Source organism: Mytilus californianus, unplaced genomic scaffold (assembly GCF_021869535.1).
Source record: "Mytilus californianus isolate M0D057914Y unplaced genomic scaffold, xbMytCali1.0.p SCAF_8, whole genome shotgun sequence".
Taxonomy (NCBI): domain Eukaryota; kingdom Metazoa; phylum Mollusca; class Bivalvia; order Mytilida; family Mytilidae; genus Mytilus; species Mytilus californianus.
In genome coordinates this window covers 101,577,494-101,596,175 of record NW_026262734.1, presented here as the reverse complement: position 1 = coordinate 101,596,175, position 18,682 = coordinate 101,577,494, and the positions used below count along the sequence as shown (strand labels likewise).

General features: G+C 32.9%; 1 protein-coding gene across 4 annotated transcripts in view; it reads right to left on the bottom strand.

Moving 5' to 3' along the window:
• LOC127711614 (tripartite motif-containing protein 45-like) overlaps nucleotides 1-17,446 on the bottom strand; it is a 32,179-nt gene extending 14,733 nt beyond the window's left edge. Inside the window, exons 1-2 of one of the 4 annotated variants that reach the window (XM_052217712.1) lie at nucleotides 17,304-17,446; nucleotides 12,838-12,911 (exon numbers count right to left, since the gene is read on the bottom strand). In XM_052217712.1, coding sequence (XP_052073672.1) covers nucleotides 12,838-12,893 — 56 coding nt within the window. In that variant the 5' untranslated portion in view covers nucleotides 12,894-12,911; nucleotides 17,304-17,446. Of the gene's footprint in view, nucleotides 1-3,040; nucleotides 3,323-8,833; nucleotides 9,071-9,875; nucleotides 9,953-12,837; nucleotides 12,912-17,303 lie in introns of those variants that run through there. The other 3 variants (XM_052217715.1, XM_052217713.1, XM_052217716.1) reach the window with 3 other exon arrangements.
• Between the last annotated feature and the right edge of the window lie 1,236 nt (nucleotides 17,447-18,682).

Below are 18,682 nucleotides of genomic sequence, written 5' to 3'. Positions count from 1 at the left end.
GCCGATCAGTGTTTGTTCTCGGGTTCTAACTACTAAATGTCGTGTACTTAGCGGAGAAGCAGCAAATGCCAATTTTCAATTCTCTGGTTTGACACGCGGCCGGAGTTTGAACACACGACCTCCCAGCATCAAAGCCAGGATGCTACATTAAGACCACCGAGGCGGTGCTATTCGAATGAGACCAGGAATAAAACTTAAGTAGTAAAATATACTACCCAGTACCCAACAAATAATCATTTACAACTTTAGAATTGTAAACAAAATACTGACTAATGAAGTGTGAAATTTGTAATCGTTCACATCTTTGTCCTTTGGTCTTTATGGATTGTTGTCTCATTGGCTATCACAACATTATTGCTATATATATCATGTATATATCGAATGGTAGTAAAAACTGGGTAATGATATATTTAAAAGTTTATCAAAATAAAAGAAATCAAGATTCCTGAGCCCTTAAACGAGAAGGCATTTTATTTGCCATTATCCATATACATGTATGACCCCTTTTAGTGATGTAAATGTAGCATTATTCAGGAATTTAATGAGTTATAATAACATTTGTAAGTCTATTAAGAAATGGACATAAACATTTCAACTTGGTACTGTGAAAGACTTTCGTTTGTATCCATTAGAAGCACTTGCCATTATTTTTACAACAGTATGCACATTTGTGAAAGCCTTTCATGAAAATCGTTATATGTCACTTGCATTCAAAATTACCTTTATATTAATAAACCGTTACAAATTGTGCATTTATTTTTAAGTAGAGTTCCTTCCCCTTGTCTGAAAATTTGACTCGTCATTCCTGTAATTTTTTTTTTCCAAATCGTACAATTCAAATGTGTCAATCATTTGTGTGCCATCAGTTTTACTTCTTACATGCTACAATCTGCTGATATAGATTTAGTTTCAGATTTGTTTTCAGTCCGAAATCTTTGATCGATAATAATATTACGAGAGGTTTAGAGAGTGCAAAGCTCAAAAATATTGCAATATTTATTATTTTCTGAGAAAAATCACCAAAACAATCCAGATAGAAAAATAAAGTCCATGTCATCCCAAAGTAAACCCCTAAAAAATCACTCGAATGAAAAAATGAAATTGTAGCTGCAAAATTACTTCATGTACTTTGTGTACATTCAAGAAAGGGGAGTAAAAGAGGTTAAGTGGTAAATTATGTATTTAAATTACAATGTGCATATTGAACCACGATAGAGAAACGGTCAGAAATAGAGAGTTAGTCCCCTCGTTAGGCAGATGTTTTCGGAATAGAAATTGTTTTTCAAAACTTTTCAGAATTAATTTACAATCTTCTGTAAAGTAAACCAAATCTTTAAGACTATTAAGAATGAAACATGTTATTTCTATGTAAATATAAATGAAAAGGAATGCAGTGTAACACTACGACATGAAGATGGAACGGCAGAATTTTGCAAACAATTAAAAAAGTACTGTGAAAACAAGATATACTGTTGGTAATCTTCATTTCTTATAATTATCATTTTCTTTTATCATTTGTTGAAAATCCTTTAATTAGATAAACTAATAAGTTCTGTAAATGGACATCCTTGCATGTTGTTAGTCGGAAATCACAGAAAAAATAATGAAAAACTTACAGCTTTAACTATTACCTCCTATATTGTATTAAAATATTTAGATTTACTGTTCACCAGTATATATTTTATATCTGCTATTGATCAAATATATTATTCATATATTTACTTATCTACCGCGTATGATGTCACATTGATTTAAAAATAAACATCACGATCAGTTAAGAAACATCCCACACTTTCTATAATTAACAATGCAATCTGTCAAAACATTGCCAGAAATACAAAGAACTATAAATCATTGCCCTTCCGTTTCCTCCTTTGAATTGTTGTTCTCTTACATGCTAGAAGATAAACAAAGGAGAAGACAACTCATTGCTGTAAAAAAATCCTAAGCAATCAAATATGGTAGCAACGTACATGCATCTTCACATTGGAATATGTTTTTTTTTTCTTTTTCTTTTTTTTTTGTATTGCTTTTTTTTAACGATATAAATATATATAATCTCCGCTGAGTTGGTATTGGGAATTCAAAAGACGAATACTAAAATCAATTCGAGTTGACATTATAGATAAGATAATCATGTTCACAGGTTCTGCGTCGTTATAGATTTGTTATCTGATGCTTCTATCAGAATAGCTTATATGTGTGAATTAAAGATTTGGGATATACGTCCCCGAGACAGCAACCTAGCGAGACAGCAACCCAACGAGACAGCAACCCAACGATACAAATAACCAGAGGACAGTTGGAGGCTACATTTTTTTTAAAGTCGTGTGCAATTTACGGAATAGAACGCATTTTTCTCAAACTTTTGATTAGAAATTACATAGTGATTATACATATATTTTATTTTTGCTTGAAAGATCACTCCGGAACAGAACAATCACAATAATCATTTTTCGAATAAAAAATAATCCAAAAGCTAAGTAATGTCGCAAACTTTAACCATCAAGATATTCCAGCAAAGACACAAGCTTGAATGTCACAGCAAATAGTAGTATGCACTTAAATCTTATATTTCGCATATCCTGTGGACTTCCCGAATACTGGATTGATATTTGAAACTTGTACTTTCAGGACAACTCCAACAATTGTTGATTAAACGGAACATCATCATTGCCAGAATTAGATGTGTTTCACTCTAATCGGCGAAATGAGGCTTTAAATTATTACCTTCTTAAACGGACAATTACATCCATTTTGTCAATCATTTTTGTCTTCAAAAAATGATAACACATATATGCGTACGCATGATTAATTCAAACTATGCATATTTATGATACAACTTTTCATCATTGATTCAAATTCGATAGATTTAAGTTATCCTTTCACTTGTGATTGCTCTTCAAATATAAATGCGCAGTTTTAATCTTCAAGAATAAGTGCGCAGTTTCAAACTTCAAGCATAAAAGCTGCATGTAGCATCACTCAAAAGAAGCCAAAGCATTCGACACTTAAAAAGCGAAATAATTTTAGACCTTACCATTCAAGAAATATTTTTGTCATTTTTACTCAACCATGGCATTCTAGGCAACAACAAAGTTATAATGTTTACAAACTGCAAGAACGAGCACAATTGTTGTATATATACTTCGAAAGAATGTTTCGTTACTGGGCGTTAGATATGATTCGGTATAGATTATCATCACAGAGGGGTTACATAGCTACCCACGCCTGATATACCTCGTCCTCAAATCAACGACTATGTCATAACTGTGTTACAACTAGTTTATGCCAGAATATACTACACAACATTATGGAATCTGTAAACAATACGCAATCAGGTAATCATCAATGAGTAATCGTGCTAATTAATTGATTTATGAATAATTTGCAGACAGTATTTTAAAGCCTAATTATATTATGTCATCGTTCTAAATAAGTAGAAAATATATGTTACTTGTCAGATGTGAAAAATTAAAACAATATGCGGAAATTATCACGATTTCGGTAAGCCATTAACATTGTTGATTACTCTTCGTATAAATATTACTAGAATTTGCTACTTCATAATGAGTGCATCCACAAGATACATGCAGAAGTAAATAAAATAGTTTCGTTTACGGAAATATAGTATTTCTGAAGGTACATGTTTGTAGGAAATTTGACTCCAGTACATCAACCTAATGAAAAACATGATACACGTGTTCGTGGTTTAAGAACTATTGTCACTATATCATTATTTTCTTTGACCAATCAAATTTCAAAGTCTAGAAAGGATTTTTGACAGTGACAAAAGTCAAAGAAACATTGATTTACATCATCCTCTCGAAACTTAAATGAACTTTGATTTAGAGTAGCCAATCAGAGTTAAGTTTAAGAATAATGCATTTTTGGTTACTTTTGGTCACTTTGTAAAACGTAGAGAATAGAAAAAACTAAATGAGATTGATGACTTTTTACACATCATGACAAATATCTGTTAAAGTTTATAATTGATAAAAGTATATGTCCCGGACGTGAATATTACCGAAAAATATTTATTATATGAATGAAGTCATTCAGCAGATCAAGAGGAAATATTCTAAAATATGTTCAATACTTGCAGGATTTAGAAAAAACGGCGAGTAATTAAAAGGGGTCCTTTTCTTCACGAATTGGTATATCCCATGTGATATTTAACACGACAAATATAAGGCTGAACCTTCCCATCCCCTAACATACCTTTTTATATGGAAACTATAGAAATCCCCGTTTGAAATATTCAGTTCCGCGCATGCTAAAACTACCTACAGGTAAAATCTATGAAAGGCTATACCTACGTTTTCTAAGTTATCAGAATAAGTAGGATAACAGTGCTGAAACTGACTTTAATCATTTAACACATTTTAGTAGCTCAGTACCAACAAAATCAGAAGCATGTAAAGAACACGGTATTCTGATATGTTTTTCGAACATTGAACAGACGAACGTTACTGTAAAACAAAACCATGATAAAAGGAGAGCAAGATTAAGTTAGCTCCTGGAAACATCACGTGTACGAACTTATATTTGTGAGTTACTGAGTTTTATCTTAAAGATTATTAAACAGTGGCGAATCCAAGACAGGGGACGTAGAGGGGTACGCCTCACCCTTTGATCCGACGCCAAAAAAGAAGATTAAAAAATCCAATGTTACGTTTTTCACGAGATATATAAAATTTTGGAATACAATCTATAAATTTATTCGTTGGGAATTACACCTCCCTTTAAACAATCCTGAATAGCCCCTGTTAAACATAAGTTGTATATACATAATTACCTGTTACTGATATTTAAAATAAAAGAAGGCACACAATACTTGGGAACAAATATTCTATATGTGTATATAAAATTGATATCGGTTGTATATATACTGGTCTTATGTAAACACAATTTTCTATTTCAAGAAAGAACTTTCACGCACCTTCTCATTTACGTAAAGGATAGACAATAAGACGAGATGAAAGAAGTCTTGGCAGGTTCATTACAAGTTATAGATCGAGTTCATTTACCCTGTTAGTAACGAAGAAGTTGAATCACTCGTTAGGATTGGTTTTGTAGTTGATTACTTGTCATTATGAGTATATATTAAGATTTCAATATTTCAATAACATTTATGCTTCTTGTTATACATGTTATACACGTAGCTGCACTTTAAAAAAAACGACTTGTTGATTGTTGTTTCCATTACATCCACTGGCAAATATATGAAGATATTCACTCCGGCAAGTAGATATACGAGTAATAATTACTGGATAGAGATTTAAAATTGATACATGCTTTCAATTTTTCAGGTCTAGATTCAATATTTTTTTGTAATTAAGCCTATGAAATACCATTTGATAATGGCAAAACAACGGATCCCCAAAGCTGTATGCATGCATATATACACTGGGCTATATGTAGCCTCGATTAATATGGGTTAAATACACATAAATGCAACTTGATAAACATTATCAATAATAATTGTATATTAAAAAACTAGCATTGGATAGAAAATTAAGTTTGAGAAACAATTTTACCAAAATAGCAAAACAAATTTGAATAAGATCATCAATTTAATATCCACTTATACATGTTATATGTCCGAGATAATGATGCTGATCGCATATTCCTAATTAATTCCAATGATCATGATGGTGTTGCACGCAGACCTAGAGATACGAGATAATCAGAATAATTTGTACTTATTATTTCTGTAACATGTAATCTGATTTCGTACCCAATTGTTTGGAAAGTCTGTGCCAGACAAGTTAGTACTTGTGTGTAAAAATATACAAGGTCAGTCTGGTCAGCGTATGTCTGTTCACTGTTACATTAAGGCATATTTGTGATATAATTCCGTCTACCATGACTGGATGTGGTTTACAGAATAGATCATTATAAGCAAAATGTGAAGAATAAACGGCAAAAATAAAAAACATGGAAAAAAATAGGCAAAAAAATGAAATAAAGAATAGAGAATAATGGGGTGCTAAAATATAAAGAATAGAGAATAACAGGCAAAATTTATAAAGAATAGAGAAAAATGGCCTTAGAAATTAAGAAATACAGAATGGAAGACCACCCCCCCCCCCCCTTTCCCCCCATCCAGAGCCTCATGTCTATCGACTGTTTTTATAAAGTAATTCATTCATTGATATAATAAAATAAGGAGGTGAAATTGCCAATAAGATAAATTTTCACCCAAGACCAAATGACGTAGAGTCACCGGCGTATGGTCTTCAACAATGAGCAAAATCCATACTACATTAAAGGTTCCTACATGACAAAACGTAAAACAATTCAAACGAGAAAACCGACAGTGTGCTTTGTTTATAAAACAACAAATGAAAAACAAATTTAATATACAGTCACATAAGAAAACCAGTAAATTACAGGCCCCTGAAATGGGCCAGGCACATGCTGGGTTAAATGCGTTTGCGGCCGCCCAACCCTCCCCTAACCTGGGACAGTGGTATAACAGCACAACATATGAACAAACAAATCAGTTGAAGAGGGCTTGACTCATCAGATAGATATAATACAATCTTTGCTGTCTATATTTTTTTTTTCAAAACAAGTGTTAATATAATCCCGTGTATTTCGTACAGAAATCAAATAATGTAATTATTTGCAGAGTTATTTCGATGAACTTACTTTTAAGTATCACTTGGGTATGGAAAAGAGGCTGTCTGAGACTGGCGTAGTAGTGAATTCGGTTTGGTTGTGTTGGGTGTTTTAAATACACAGCAACGTCCCCAAGGGATGACTGGGATATAGAAATATTGTCACGTTGATTTAAAAAAATATACAAAAGTGCGTCTGTTTGGCTGTGTGGAATGTACAAATAAAAGCAGCCACGTCTAGTCGGTATGAGGACTTTAAACCGATGCTTCGTGAAGGGGCTCAATTTCTTTGAGGGTCTGTCCCTATTTGTAGTTTTCCAGTGGCGGTCTTGTTTATCCGTCCTTTATCGCAATCGACCCACATTGCATAATCCACCAATAGAATATTTATTGATTGTTCTCGTTTTGAATATGCATACAATATTTGACACTGGACGTCAATCAAACAACAAAAAAACAACATTTTTGGACGTTTAATCTATAGAACCTGATAAGAACCTTCAAAAAAACTATCCATGGGGATTTCGTAAATGGCGAGTTGTACGACAAAAATATCATACACACTGTGTTCTTGCGTCCCAAATAAAAAATTATTCTAAATCAATCTCATATGTTATAAACATAGTTACAAATTTTAACAAGACATTGGTCTGTCAGAATATAAACATCATAGAGGGGTTTGAAATCATTTCTCAAATCCCGCTTTTTGTAAATTTTTTCCTACTTCCCACTTTTTTTTACCCCTAATAATCAACATCCCCATTTGTTTATCCCCTATATCCCACATCCACACTTTTTTACCCCCTATATCCCATAACCACACTTTATTTACCCCCTATATCCCACATCCACACTTTTCTATCCCCTCATATCCCATATCCCTGCTTTATTTACCCCATATATACCACATTATAAAAGCGTGTCACCACCTTCATCATTTAAAAACAATTATTATTTTTTTAACTTTCGTGGCCAAATAGTGTTTTTAATGTAACTCATATAATTATTTTCACTTAATATCCGATTTCTTCTATCTTATTCAAGGTACAGTAACCATATACTACCCCCCTTTTTCCCCTTCTTCCTCCAAGTCATGTATATGCACCGTACAATCACGTACAAGTGTGCATGAATTCATATATTGGTGTATTGTTGAAATATGATGGCGCTGATGGATAAAACGTTAGGTGAGTTTTAAGCTATTTTTATCTTCTTAAGTATCTTATCTTTTCATGTATAGTAAATTACAGCTCGTTGAAGTCTGAATTCCTTATGCTTTTAAGTTATTGAGTAATTGATGTAAATTCCTCCGAAAATTCCAACCTAATGATCATGATAATACGAAACTACCTACTAGCATGACTTATACATCTCAAATTGAGTCATTTTATAGCTCAAAAGAGGGGTCAACCGGTGAAAACATGCTCCTTTCAACAATGAAGTAATAGTAGAGATTGTTAATAAAAAAAAACAGTTTAATTTTTTTTCAGTTATTTGAAATCGATTCAATTGAAACCCGAATGAAAGGTAAAAAGTTCGTTGAAAAGTCGTAATGACATTTAGGCAGATTGAATTTAAAATAATAAAGTCCTGCGAACTACATGCAAATAGTTTTGGTATATACCACAACAGAAACACAGAGCAACTTGATATAGTCAGTTTGAATTATATACAAGCTTTGTTTCGAGCGTATACTTTGATTCAGAAACACAGGTTTTAGAGATACCCCTGAGGGCGTGAGTCCGATTTATTGTATCAAATGTACACCATGCATGATATCTATGGTTAATTCAAAATGAAAGCGATCGATAATTTAGAATGGGGTTCAGGAATTTGGCTTTGTTTTAAGATTAAGCATTATAATGCAGTATATCCAGTTACATTTAAAGCTATTACAGTGTTAATAGGTAAAGAGGTGCCAGGTTATCTTGCAATACAGTGGAAACGAACAAAACAGAACGCACCAAATGACACAGTAATTAAATTTTAACTATAGGTACTGTTTGCGTAGTTTTTAAATAAACAAACCAAACTATGTTTATTGTGCTTCAAAATTTAACTTCTTCTACATTTCATTTATTGTTCCTAAGGAGATAATTTCTTTATCTATTTCAACAACCTTGCATACAACGAACATCTGCTTTTACTTTACAAACTATTTTTACCTACAGAATACTTCTTCCAGATGTTAAAGAAATATTTCTTACCGTTTCTTTCCAATCTTTTGAATTATATCAGAATCATCCATTTAAATAAGTTATTCCAACAAACTTTATACAAAAACTTTAACAAAAATCATGAAATACGAAAACTTGGCAAGATCTGTATCGTTAGTCAGCAGACGACCGCGGATGAATCACAGCTGCTGCCATGTTTCAGGCGTGAATTGTCCAGGAACTATTTTACCAGAATCGACAGGAGCAGTCAAAGATCACAATAGATCAAGAAGTGTGTGTACATAAATAAGCATCACAGCGGGGAATGCAATCATGGATAATTAGAAGCCCATTAGGAACATTCATCTATAGAATCTTCCACAAGTGACGGACGAATAAATAATTATTCAAGTAAAAATATTAAATAATAAGTATAAGACTAAGCTAGTCTTCCACATAAAAGTACTCTGGCGATTATCACAGTTTTTTTTAACAATCAGTCAAAGCTTACAGTGTCTAAAACTTTGTCAATATCTAAAAAAACATACTTCGCTTCTATGATTTTTTTCATGGTCCATCATCAAATGCGATAGCATACTTATAAAACGGCCATCCAAAGGTTTTGTTTTCTGTTCACTAAACGAAAATCACTAATTTGACACACCTAATTCACCAATTGCCAAATATATCAGCTAGCTTCCTTTCCTGAATGTCAATAACAAAAACACACTTATAGTTATTTTTTTCTTGTTCTCTCCTCCATACTGTACGATTTAACGTTTTGTCATTACTGTTCTGGACATCATGCATCAATATTGTACTAATACGTGTCACATATAATCTGAACACCACACACCAATATTGTACTAATACGCGTCACATATATAGTCAAATGGTTTTGATTCAACAAAGATCAGAGCCTATTAATTAGAATTTAAATGCAAGGATATGAAAAAGAGTAAACTATTGTTTATGTTTAAATTTCTTGCTTTCAAAATCAAAAAGACAACAGCAAATGTATACTGAATTTCCATTAAAGGTGATTTTAGAAAACATCATTGGATAATAAAAGTTTTGTTTTATATTAACTTACCCTCCACGCAGCGGAGTTAGTAGCTCCGTCATGATTGTGAAATTAATGCAAATTGTTAATTTTCATATGTATATATACATGCATTTTACAAAAAGTTAGACAATATTCGATTAGTAACATAGCAACACGTCTTATTCTGACGAAATGACTCATCTTTAGTCTGAAAATAAATTTCAAAGATACTAACTTTGATTAGTTATCTACAGTTAAAAGCATCCTGTATGTATCTTATCTGTCTGATCAAATTCAAGTGTAATGTGTATGTTTCCTTTATTTTACATTTAAAATTGGTTTAAGTATATTTTAATGTTCATTTGTGTTAACTCTGGTCTTATGCAGCGTCTTCGAGCGTCTAAAGCCAGGGCACAATGCAGCTTCCTAAACGACAAATGTCCAGTGGCAAGGCAATATTTATGCCCCTATGTGCAGCAAAACGTCAAAATTTCTCTTTATATACCGTTCTTAACTATTTGCAAGAGCCTATCTACCAGACGTATTGTTAAGTTTTTTCTCGTCTTGCATGAATATGCATGAAATATTTGCCAATTGACGCAAAGCAAACAATCTGCTTTATTCTCTTAATAAGGATCGACAGTTTCTATAACGATTATTTTTCATTGGAAAAAAAACGGTTCTCCTACTTTTCGTTTGTGTTGATAGAAAGTCTGACAAATGAATTAGATACAATAGAACCTTGTTCATGCTTACTGTGACATAGAAAGTTTGTCAAACGAATTAGAGACAGTAGAACCTTGTTCATGCCTACTGTGACACTAGAAAGCTTGTCAAACGAATTAGAGACAGTAGAACCTTGTTCATGCCTACTGTGACACTAGAAAGCTTGTCAAATGATTTAGAGACAGTAGAACCCTGTTCATGCCTACTGTGACACTAGAAAGCTTGTCAAATGAAGTAGGAACAGTAGAACCTTGTTCATGCTTGCTGTGACAATAGAAAGTCTGATAAATAAATTAGAGACAGTAGAACCTTGTTCATGCTTGCTGTGACAATAGAAAGCTTGTCAAATGAAGTAGGAACAGTAGAACCTTGTTCATGCTTGCTGTGACAATAGAAAGTCTGACAAATGAATTAGATACAGTAGAACTTTGTTCATGCTTACTGTGACAATAGAACCTTGTTCATGCTTACTGTGACAATAGAAAGTCTGACAAATGAATTAGAGACAGTAGAACCTTGTTCATGCTTACTGTGACACTAGAAAGCTTGTCAAGTGAAGTAGGAACAGTAGAACCTTGTTCATGCTTGCTGTGACAATAGAAAGTCTGATAAATGAATTAGAGACAGTAGAACCTTGTTAATGCTTGCTGTAACAATAGAAAGTCTGACAAATGAATTAGATACAGTAGAACTTTGTTCATGCTTACTGTGACAATAGAACCTTGTTCATGCTTACTGTGACAATAGAACCTTGTTCATGCTTATTGTGACACTAGAAAGCTTGTCAAATGAAGTAGGAACAGTAGAACCTTGTTCATGCTTGCTGTGACAATAGAAAGTCTGATAAATGAATTAGAGACAGTAGAACCTTGTTCATGCTTGCTGTGACAATAGAAAGTCTGATAAATGAATTAGAGACAGCAGAACCTTGTTCATGCTTGCTGTGACAATAGAAAGTCTGACAAATGAATTAGAGAAGAGTAGAACCTTGTTCATGCTTGCTATGACAACGAATGAACAAGCGTTATATAGAAATATAAAAAGGTCGCCATTTTAAAACTCAGAAAGGCTAGATTATGTAAACTGTATCACTTTCTGGAGGAAGAGAATTACTTACTCCTTAAATGTTAAATTAACAAAAATCAAAGGGATAATCTGTTTGAAAATTGTTTATCTACTTATAATTGTATGCCTCTTACACAAGAACGAACAGAAATGCTATCCCCTGTATTATGGAACATGCTAAAATGTTGCCTCCTTTATAAAACAGTCATTAGAACAGAGGGCAGAAGTCTTATAATTTTTTACCATGTGCTCATTTATAAAAGAATTTTTATCTCTATGCTATATTATTTTTGCTTTGTTTTATCACAAGATTAATATATTTATTTGACATTAAAGCTATTAATATATTGGGATGCTGATCTTAATCATGATAATGCCAGATATAATTGAACTAATCTATTGTTTTGGGGTGTTTAGGTAATGAAATTATGAATAAAAGGATGTGTGGGGTATACGTCAATGAGACAGCAACCAAGCGATATAAGTAACAAAAGAAAACCATCCTACAGCCAAAACGCAATCTTTAACCTCAAACTCATCTGATTAAAAAATGTGAATAGCTAAATAGAAATAACTATCAATGATTTGCCATAAACATCATATTCTCAAATAAAGATATGATATAAGACAATCACTGACGAGGTTCCCGGCTTGGGACAGGCACATGCAGCTAGCTTATCTTATGCTTAATATAAAACATCTAAATGCTTTATTTTCAATGTGCTACTAACGACAATGAACAAATACTAGGTTCGTCAATCTGATAATTATTAATCTTGTTTTGATTACTATATTTATTAATAGTTATAAATATAAAAATAAGGAGATAGGGTTGCAAGTGAGACAAAAGTGAAGGACCAAATGACAAAGATTTGTACAATAACATGCAGGCATTGTTCGGCTTCAACAACGAGCAAAACCCTTACTGATATATAGGTGTATATGTAAAAGGCTTCGGTACACGTTTTGACTAAAACATCTTTGAAGAAGAACCTATAGGACAAACTATGTGTGGTCAATAGCCATACGAACATTTGCAAACATATGGAATAGGGACGAAGCTATTATTTGACATGGCAAAAATATACTTTCTATAGGCACCATGCAAATAGTTTTCACTCTTTCTACGGACTCGTGGTAAATGGATAGTTTTTTATCTATGGGAAGGTGGGAATAGGTATGAATTCGGAATCAATCGATCACTCGTTTGTCAACTTACCTGGATTTTTCCGGATGATAAACTTCCTCGGAATCGATGGGAGAAGATTTTGACATCTCTTAGATGGCGAATTTCTGTTTAAATCAAAGCAAATTTTGTTTATATGCATGTACAGTCTGAAACTGAGAGGGTAAAATACCAAGAGGATGGACATGTCTGAATTGGTGTAAGCAATTGGGATACAATCCTCAATGACCAATGCAAAGTAGGTAGCCGGTTTTCATACAAAAAGGGATCATATCAGTTTTCTATTGTTTATCACTGCTGCCGGAAATAATACATGCATCGCAAGCGTCCTTAAATGTATGCATCGCAAGCGTCTCTCAATGCATGCATTGCAAGCTAGCGTCCTTAAATGCATATATCTTAAGCGTCATTTGGTTAAAATGGATATATAGAGGTCATACTTTACTTTTCTGAAATCAAAGTTAGTAAGAACAGGAAAAGAGAAAACAAGTAAACATGCAGAAATTTAACTTGTTATTTAGTTTTTTCTGACTTATTATCTTTTCAAAACTGCAATTCAACCAATTTTGTACAGGACACGCATTGGGTTTTCAATGGCGGTCCTATCAACTATAGAGAATGAACTATTGTTTTACTAATAAATGTCGCCATGTATTTGCAACACAAACAAGGGAAAAGATATGTATTACTCGTATATCTGCAACACGTTTTATAACATACTTGTAAAAGACTCGAATGCCTCTAATATGGTTATTCAATCGTGTTTCAAGCAGAAACAAGCGTCTAACGAGTAAAAAATTTCTCTACTGCTTCACTTTGAAACGTTTTTCATATAGAGTACATTTGAATGTATTGAATCACTGTATCGACCAAAGTTGTAATTTTTGCTACATTTATGATCATATGGAATAATTAATACAACTACTAATTTATAAAAGATTCACGGATTGCATGGGTTTATCTTATTCGATTGAAATGGGGATTTACATGTAGCATCACTAAGATTTGCATTAAAAGTGGTCGCACGGCTAAATATTCGAGAAATTCTGTTGTGCTTATAATATAGCTTGATAGAAGTATTTCAGAGAAAAGCTTCACCGGGATCGCTCGTTCCAAAAAGTTTCGGAAGCACCGTGTGTCACGTGTGTTTCCGAGAGAAGCTTCACCAGGATCGATCGAGACCAAAAGTTTGGGATACCGCGTGTCACACGTGTTTCCGAGAGAAGCTTCACCAGGATCGATCGAGACCAAAGGTTTTGGATCTAAACACTCAAAATTAATTTCAAAGCCAAAAATCGACCGAACGAGCTGCAACTTTACTTTCAGTACAATTGGACAACCCCAATGTGTAGTGGGTGAACATAATTTTGTTTATTCTGTTCTCCTTTCAGTACAATTGGACAACCCCAATGTGTAGTGGGTGAACATAATTTTGTTTATTCTGTTCTCCCTTTATATCTGTAATACTTGTCCCTGGTTAATGGTAACCGCCATCCGTAAATATATCAATTACATGTACCAGTTGCAAAATGGCTTAGGTGACAAATACTATGTATCAGGTAACGATAATCTTTTTTGCTTATGTGCTTTGTCTATATGCCATATTTTGTTTTTCTTTGTTGACATATTTGTTTTTATAGTGATTAAGATTATAACACAATGTTGACTGCTGTACCCCTATTTTTGACATTTTTACCTATTATGTCTATTTGTTTTGTTCACACATTGTTGTCGATATAATGGAATTTTATGCGACTGTCATATAAGTGAGAGGTTTAGCTAGCTATAAAACTAGGCTTAATCCACCATTTTCTACATAAGGAAATGCCTGTAACAAGTCAGGAATATGACAGTTGTTTTCCATTCGTTTGATGTGTTTGAGCTTTTAATTTTGCCATTTCATTAGGGACTTTCCGTTTTGAATTTTCCTTGGAGTTCGGTATTTTTGTTATTTTACTTTTTATTATGTATCATTGTATGTCTATCATTTAGACCAAAGATTTATGTTTTACGCACGCCTTATATTGTATTTGTAACCAATGAGTTAAACTATCGAAGTCTCCTGGATGACATGAATCTGGTTTTCATTAGTAAAATATCCGACGAATTAATCTCTAATATTTCATTATGTTATTACCGGTTCTTCTAATTATGCAATTTACTGATATACAGATCAGAATTTAAATTGAAAACGTTTTTAAATTCATAAATTGGATTAATGGTAGAAATGAGGATATGCATTCTTGCATTATGTAGAAAGCACACACAAACGTTTCATTATAATTGGCAGGTACGGATCTATAGGATTTGTGGCTAGGTGGGGTGCGACCGTACAAATTTCGCCGAGCGTTTTTTATGCATGGAAATGATATTTTCCGATTTTAGTAGGGCGAGTTAGGTCCTGCCTAAATCCACAAATGATTATAAAAGCCATTTCTCAAATATTATTTAGATTGCATGGTCTGATGAATTAGTTTTCTTGTTTCAAAAACCCACCTTTTATCAGGAATATACCATTCGCAGACGTATTTTAATTTAAGTAAAACACTTTTTAATACAAAGGGTTTATTATGCATGCAGGTAAAAGGTGTATCCTGCAACTCAAATGTGAATGAACGTTCTGTCCCGTTCGTTTTATTCACATGAAAATAACGGTCGACTTGTCGGTATGTAATAAGTATTTATATGTTATTACATTTTATATGTGCCTGTCCCAAGTCAGGAGCCTGTATTTGAGAGGTTGTCGTTTATTGCTGTTTCTCATATTTGTTTTTCATTTATTGTTCTGTATAGTTTGTTCTTGTGTTGTGTCGTTGCACCATTGTACCAGGTTAGGTAAGGGTTGCATGGCTCCATCAAATATGTTTAACCCCGCAACATTCAGTGTGTGTATGTCCCAAGTCAGGAGCCTGTTTTTCAGTGGTTGTCGTTTTTTGCTGTATAAAATTATCTTGTTTGTTTTTCGTTCATTGTTTTTTACATAAATCAGATCATTAGATTTTTCATTTGAATTCTTTTACATTTGTAATTTCGAGGCCTTTTATATAGCTTTACTATGCGGTATGGGTTTTGCTCATTGTTGAAGGTCGGACGATGACTAATTATGGTTGTTAACTTCTATGCCGTTTGGTCTCTGGTGTCTCATTGGCAATCATACCACATCTTCTTATTTTCACAATTATTAAATCGTTTGAGGAAAATCTGTGCGACAAGTAACAATATATATGTATACATATTCAAGCTGTTGTTATACAACAATGCTGCCACCGTTTCCTCACATAAGACTTGAGAACTGTTGTTGTCTTCTTTTTTTCTTTCTTTTATTGTACTAATGATTTATTTATTGTACACGTCCCATAGGTAAAATGAGTTTAAATGGCATGTAAAAATTATCAAAACTTTCTTGGAATTTTGAATATTTTTGTTATTTTGTAAATCATTATACAAAATTAATTCGACGAAAGCCTTAGCAAGGAGATAAATAAAAGATATGTAATTAATCAACAGCGAAGCTGTAAACACAAACCACATGTATACACAAACTGTGATTCTAAATATTGTTATCACCGTGGAAACCGCTATTTCTGCACAGTGGTGGAGTAATGACAGAATAGAAACTACGGGGAGCCAGGGGTGATGTAATTAGGTGTTTCGTAATTATGAATTTAATATAATCAGGATTTTCCTACTCCTTTTTTATTATTAAAAACATATGTCCAGAAATTATCGACAAAATACTTTGAATTTGTGTTGATTTAGAATGATTGTACCTGTAAATACTTTTAATTACTTCTTTACGTTATATCACATTTACTTGTAAATTCCATGTGTTTTATCAATCAATGAAAGTGTTCATATGGCAAGCAGACAAAATTATGTCTACGTCAACACCGATACTAAGACTAGTAAGATTCAAGGCCGGACACATGCATGAAATAAACTTGATAGTGAAGGTTCAAATACAAATTTTTATATGGATATAGTATCTTCCAGGCATATAATTTAAGGACACACAACAAAAGTAGCATGCAAGATATTTGAATCATCTAAAATATCAATTATTTGCAAATACAATTTGCAAGGGCGGATACAGGATTTTTGAAAGGGGGTGTAATTCCATAAAACGGAATATATTCGAAAAAAAGTTGGACGATTTTATGCCAATAATGATATATTTTCCAATCAAAGGGGGACGCTCTCTACACCTCCTGAATTCACCACGGATGTGCCACCTGTACATTATCTCACAAGTAATTCTATCAAAAGTTCACAATAAAATTATAGATTTATATAAGTATATATATCATGCATAAATCGTATATTAATCATATATGTAAAGAATATTAATCTAAGACAACTTGAAGACTCTCTTCACTAGCTTCCTACTCGAGTTTAACGTCAATCAAAGTTGATAAAAATATTCACAGGAGATTAATGAAATAGGTTTATTATTTTCTTAAGGTTAATTAAAACTGATAGTAAGTTATGAACTAACGTACCTGTTATTTTTCTGTTTTATTTCCACTCATATCAAAATTGAAGAAAGTCAAAGGGTTTAGACAATCAGTGCCAGTAACCTCTTCAGCGATTGTTGCGCATGTGCCCTTTATCTCTATAATTGATTGATGCAGACGATAGCTTGATTGAGTTTGTCAGCTGCTATAAAAGGACATGATGACGTCACAGATTAACTTTTGTTTTCATGCTACCACCTCAAATAGTTGTTAGAGCGAAAGATTTCTTATCATATTGAAACTGTAAACAACTGGAGGATAACCTAACTGCTGTAAATACGTTTGATTGATTGCTTGTTGGTTGCTTAACGTCCAGTGGCAAATATTACATGGATGTTCATGACGAATAAATAAGTATGAATAAGAGATCTTTATATTGAAAGGAATAAAGTAAAAATGTTATCATATCCAAACATTTGGAGTCATATGCCTGCTTAATTGTTGTTAATTAACGCCACTTTTAGCTATCGTTGCTATATTGTCTCAGCCAATTATTTAGTTGTGGAAGCCGGAGAGAACCACCAGCCTTCGGCCGTTAAACTGGCAATCCTAGTCTGGAGTCTTAAGAAGGGAAGAAAATTATATATGACTACTGTGATTGACAAGCTATTTATGTTAAGTAAAACAATCATTTGAAAGCAAAAGTGGAAGCGTTGACAGTTGCAATTTTACTATTTTGTACACGACATTACGTATACCATATCATATTAAATGTATGTCTTTTGATCAATCTTGATGTCAACTTGAGATATTTTCTGTATTCGTTACAGTTCCTTTTTGCAGTTATAACATTAAAAAAAACAGTAATCATACACGACAAGAAACAATTAAAGACAAAACCTTTTTTTTTCTTTATAATACATGTACATTTGTTTGTTTTGATGAAAAATTACCTCGTCAAATTATGGCTGTATTCAGAGGTTTTTCTTAACTCCTTTTTGCTTTACATTCAATAAGATTTTCCTTTCAGTCCTATACTTTTTGGAATTATTATTTCTCTAAATATTTCCAGTCCTGTTCAAAAGTTTACAACTGACGAATTTGAAAAATATACTGAAAATTCAAAATATGCATTGCAAAAGGCCGCAATGTTTTATTATATAATCCAATCTTTTTCCGTCTTGGTTCGAAAACTAACGTGTCTTTGAAAACTTCCTTTGGCGAATATTTACAAATATGTTGTACAATTCAAAGGCAAAATGCTAAAGTACGGTAATTTTCGAAATGGGAAGGATGAAATTATCATGTTTTTAAAACAATTTGACAGAAAAAGTAAGAAAGCAGGTAAGATAAAAGTTATTTAACCTGAAAATTCAACCTGCAAGGTGTTTCCCTACATGCGAACAAATCATGAACAAATACGT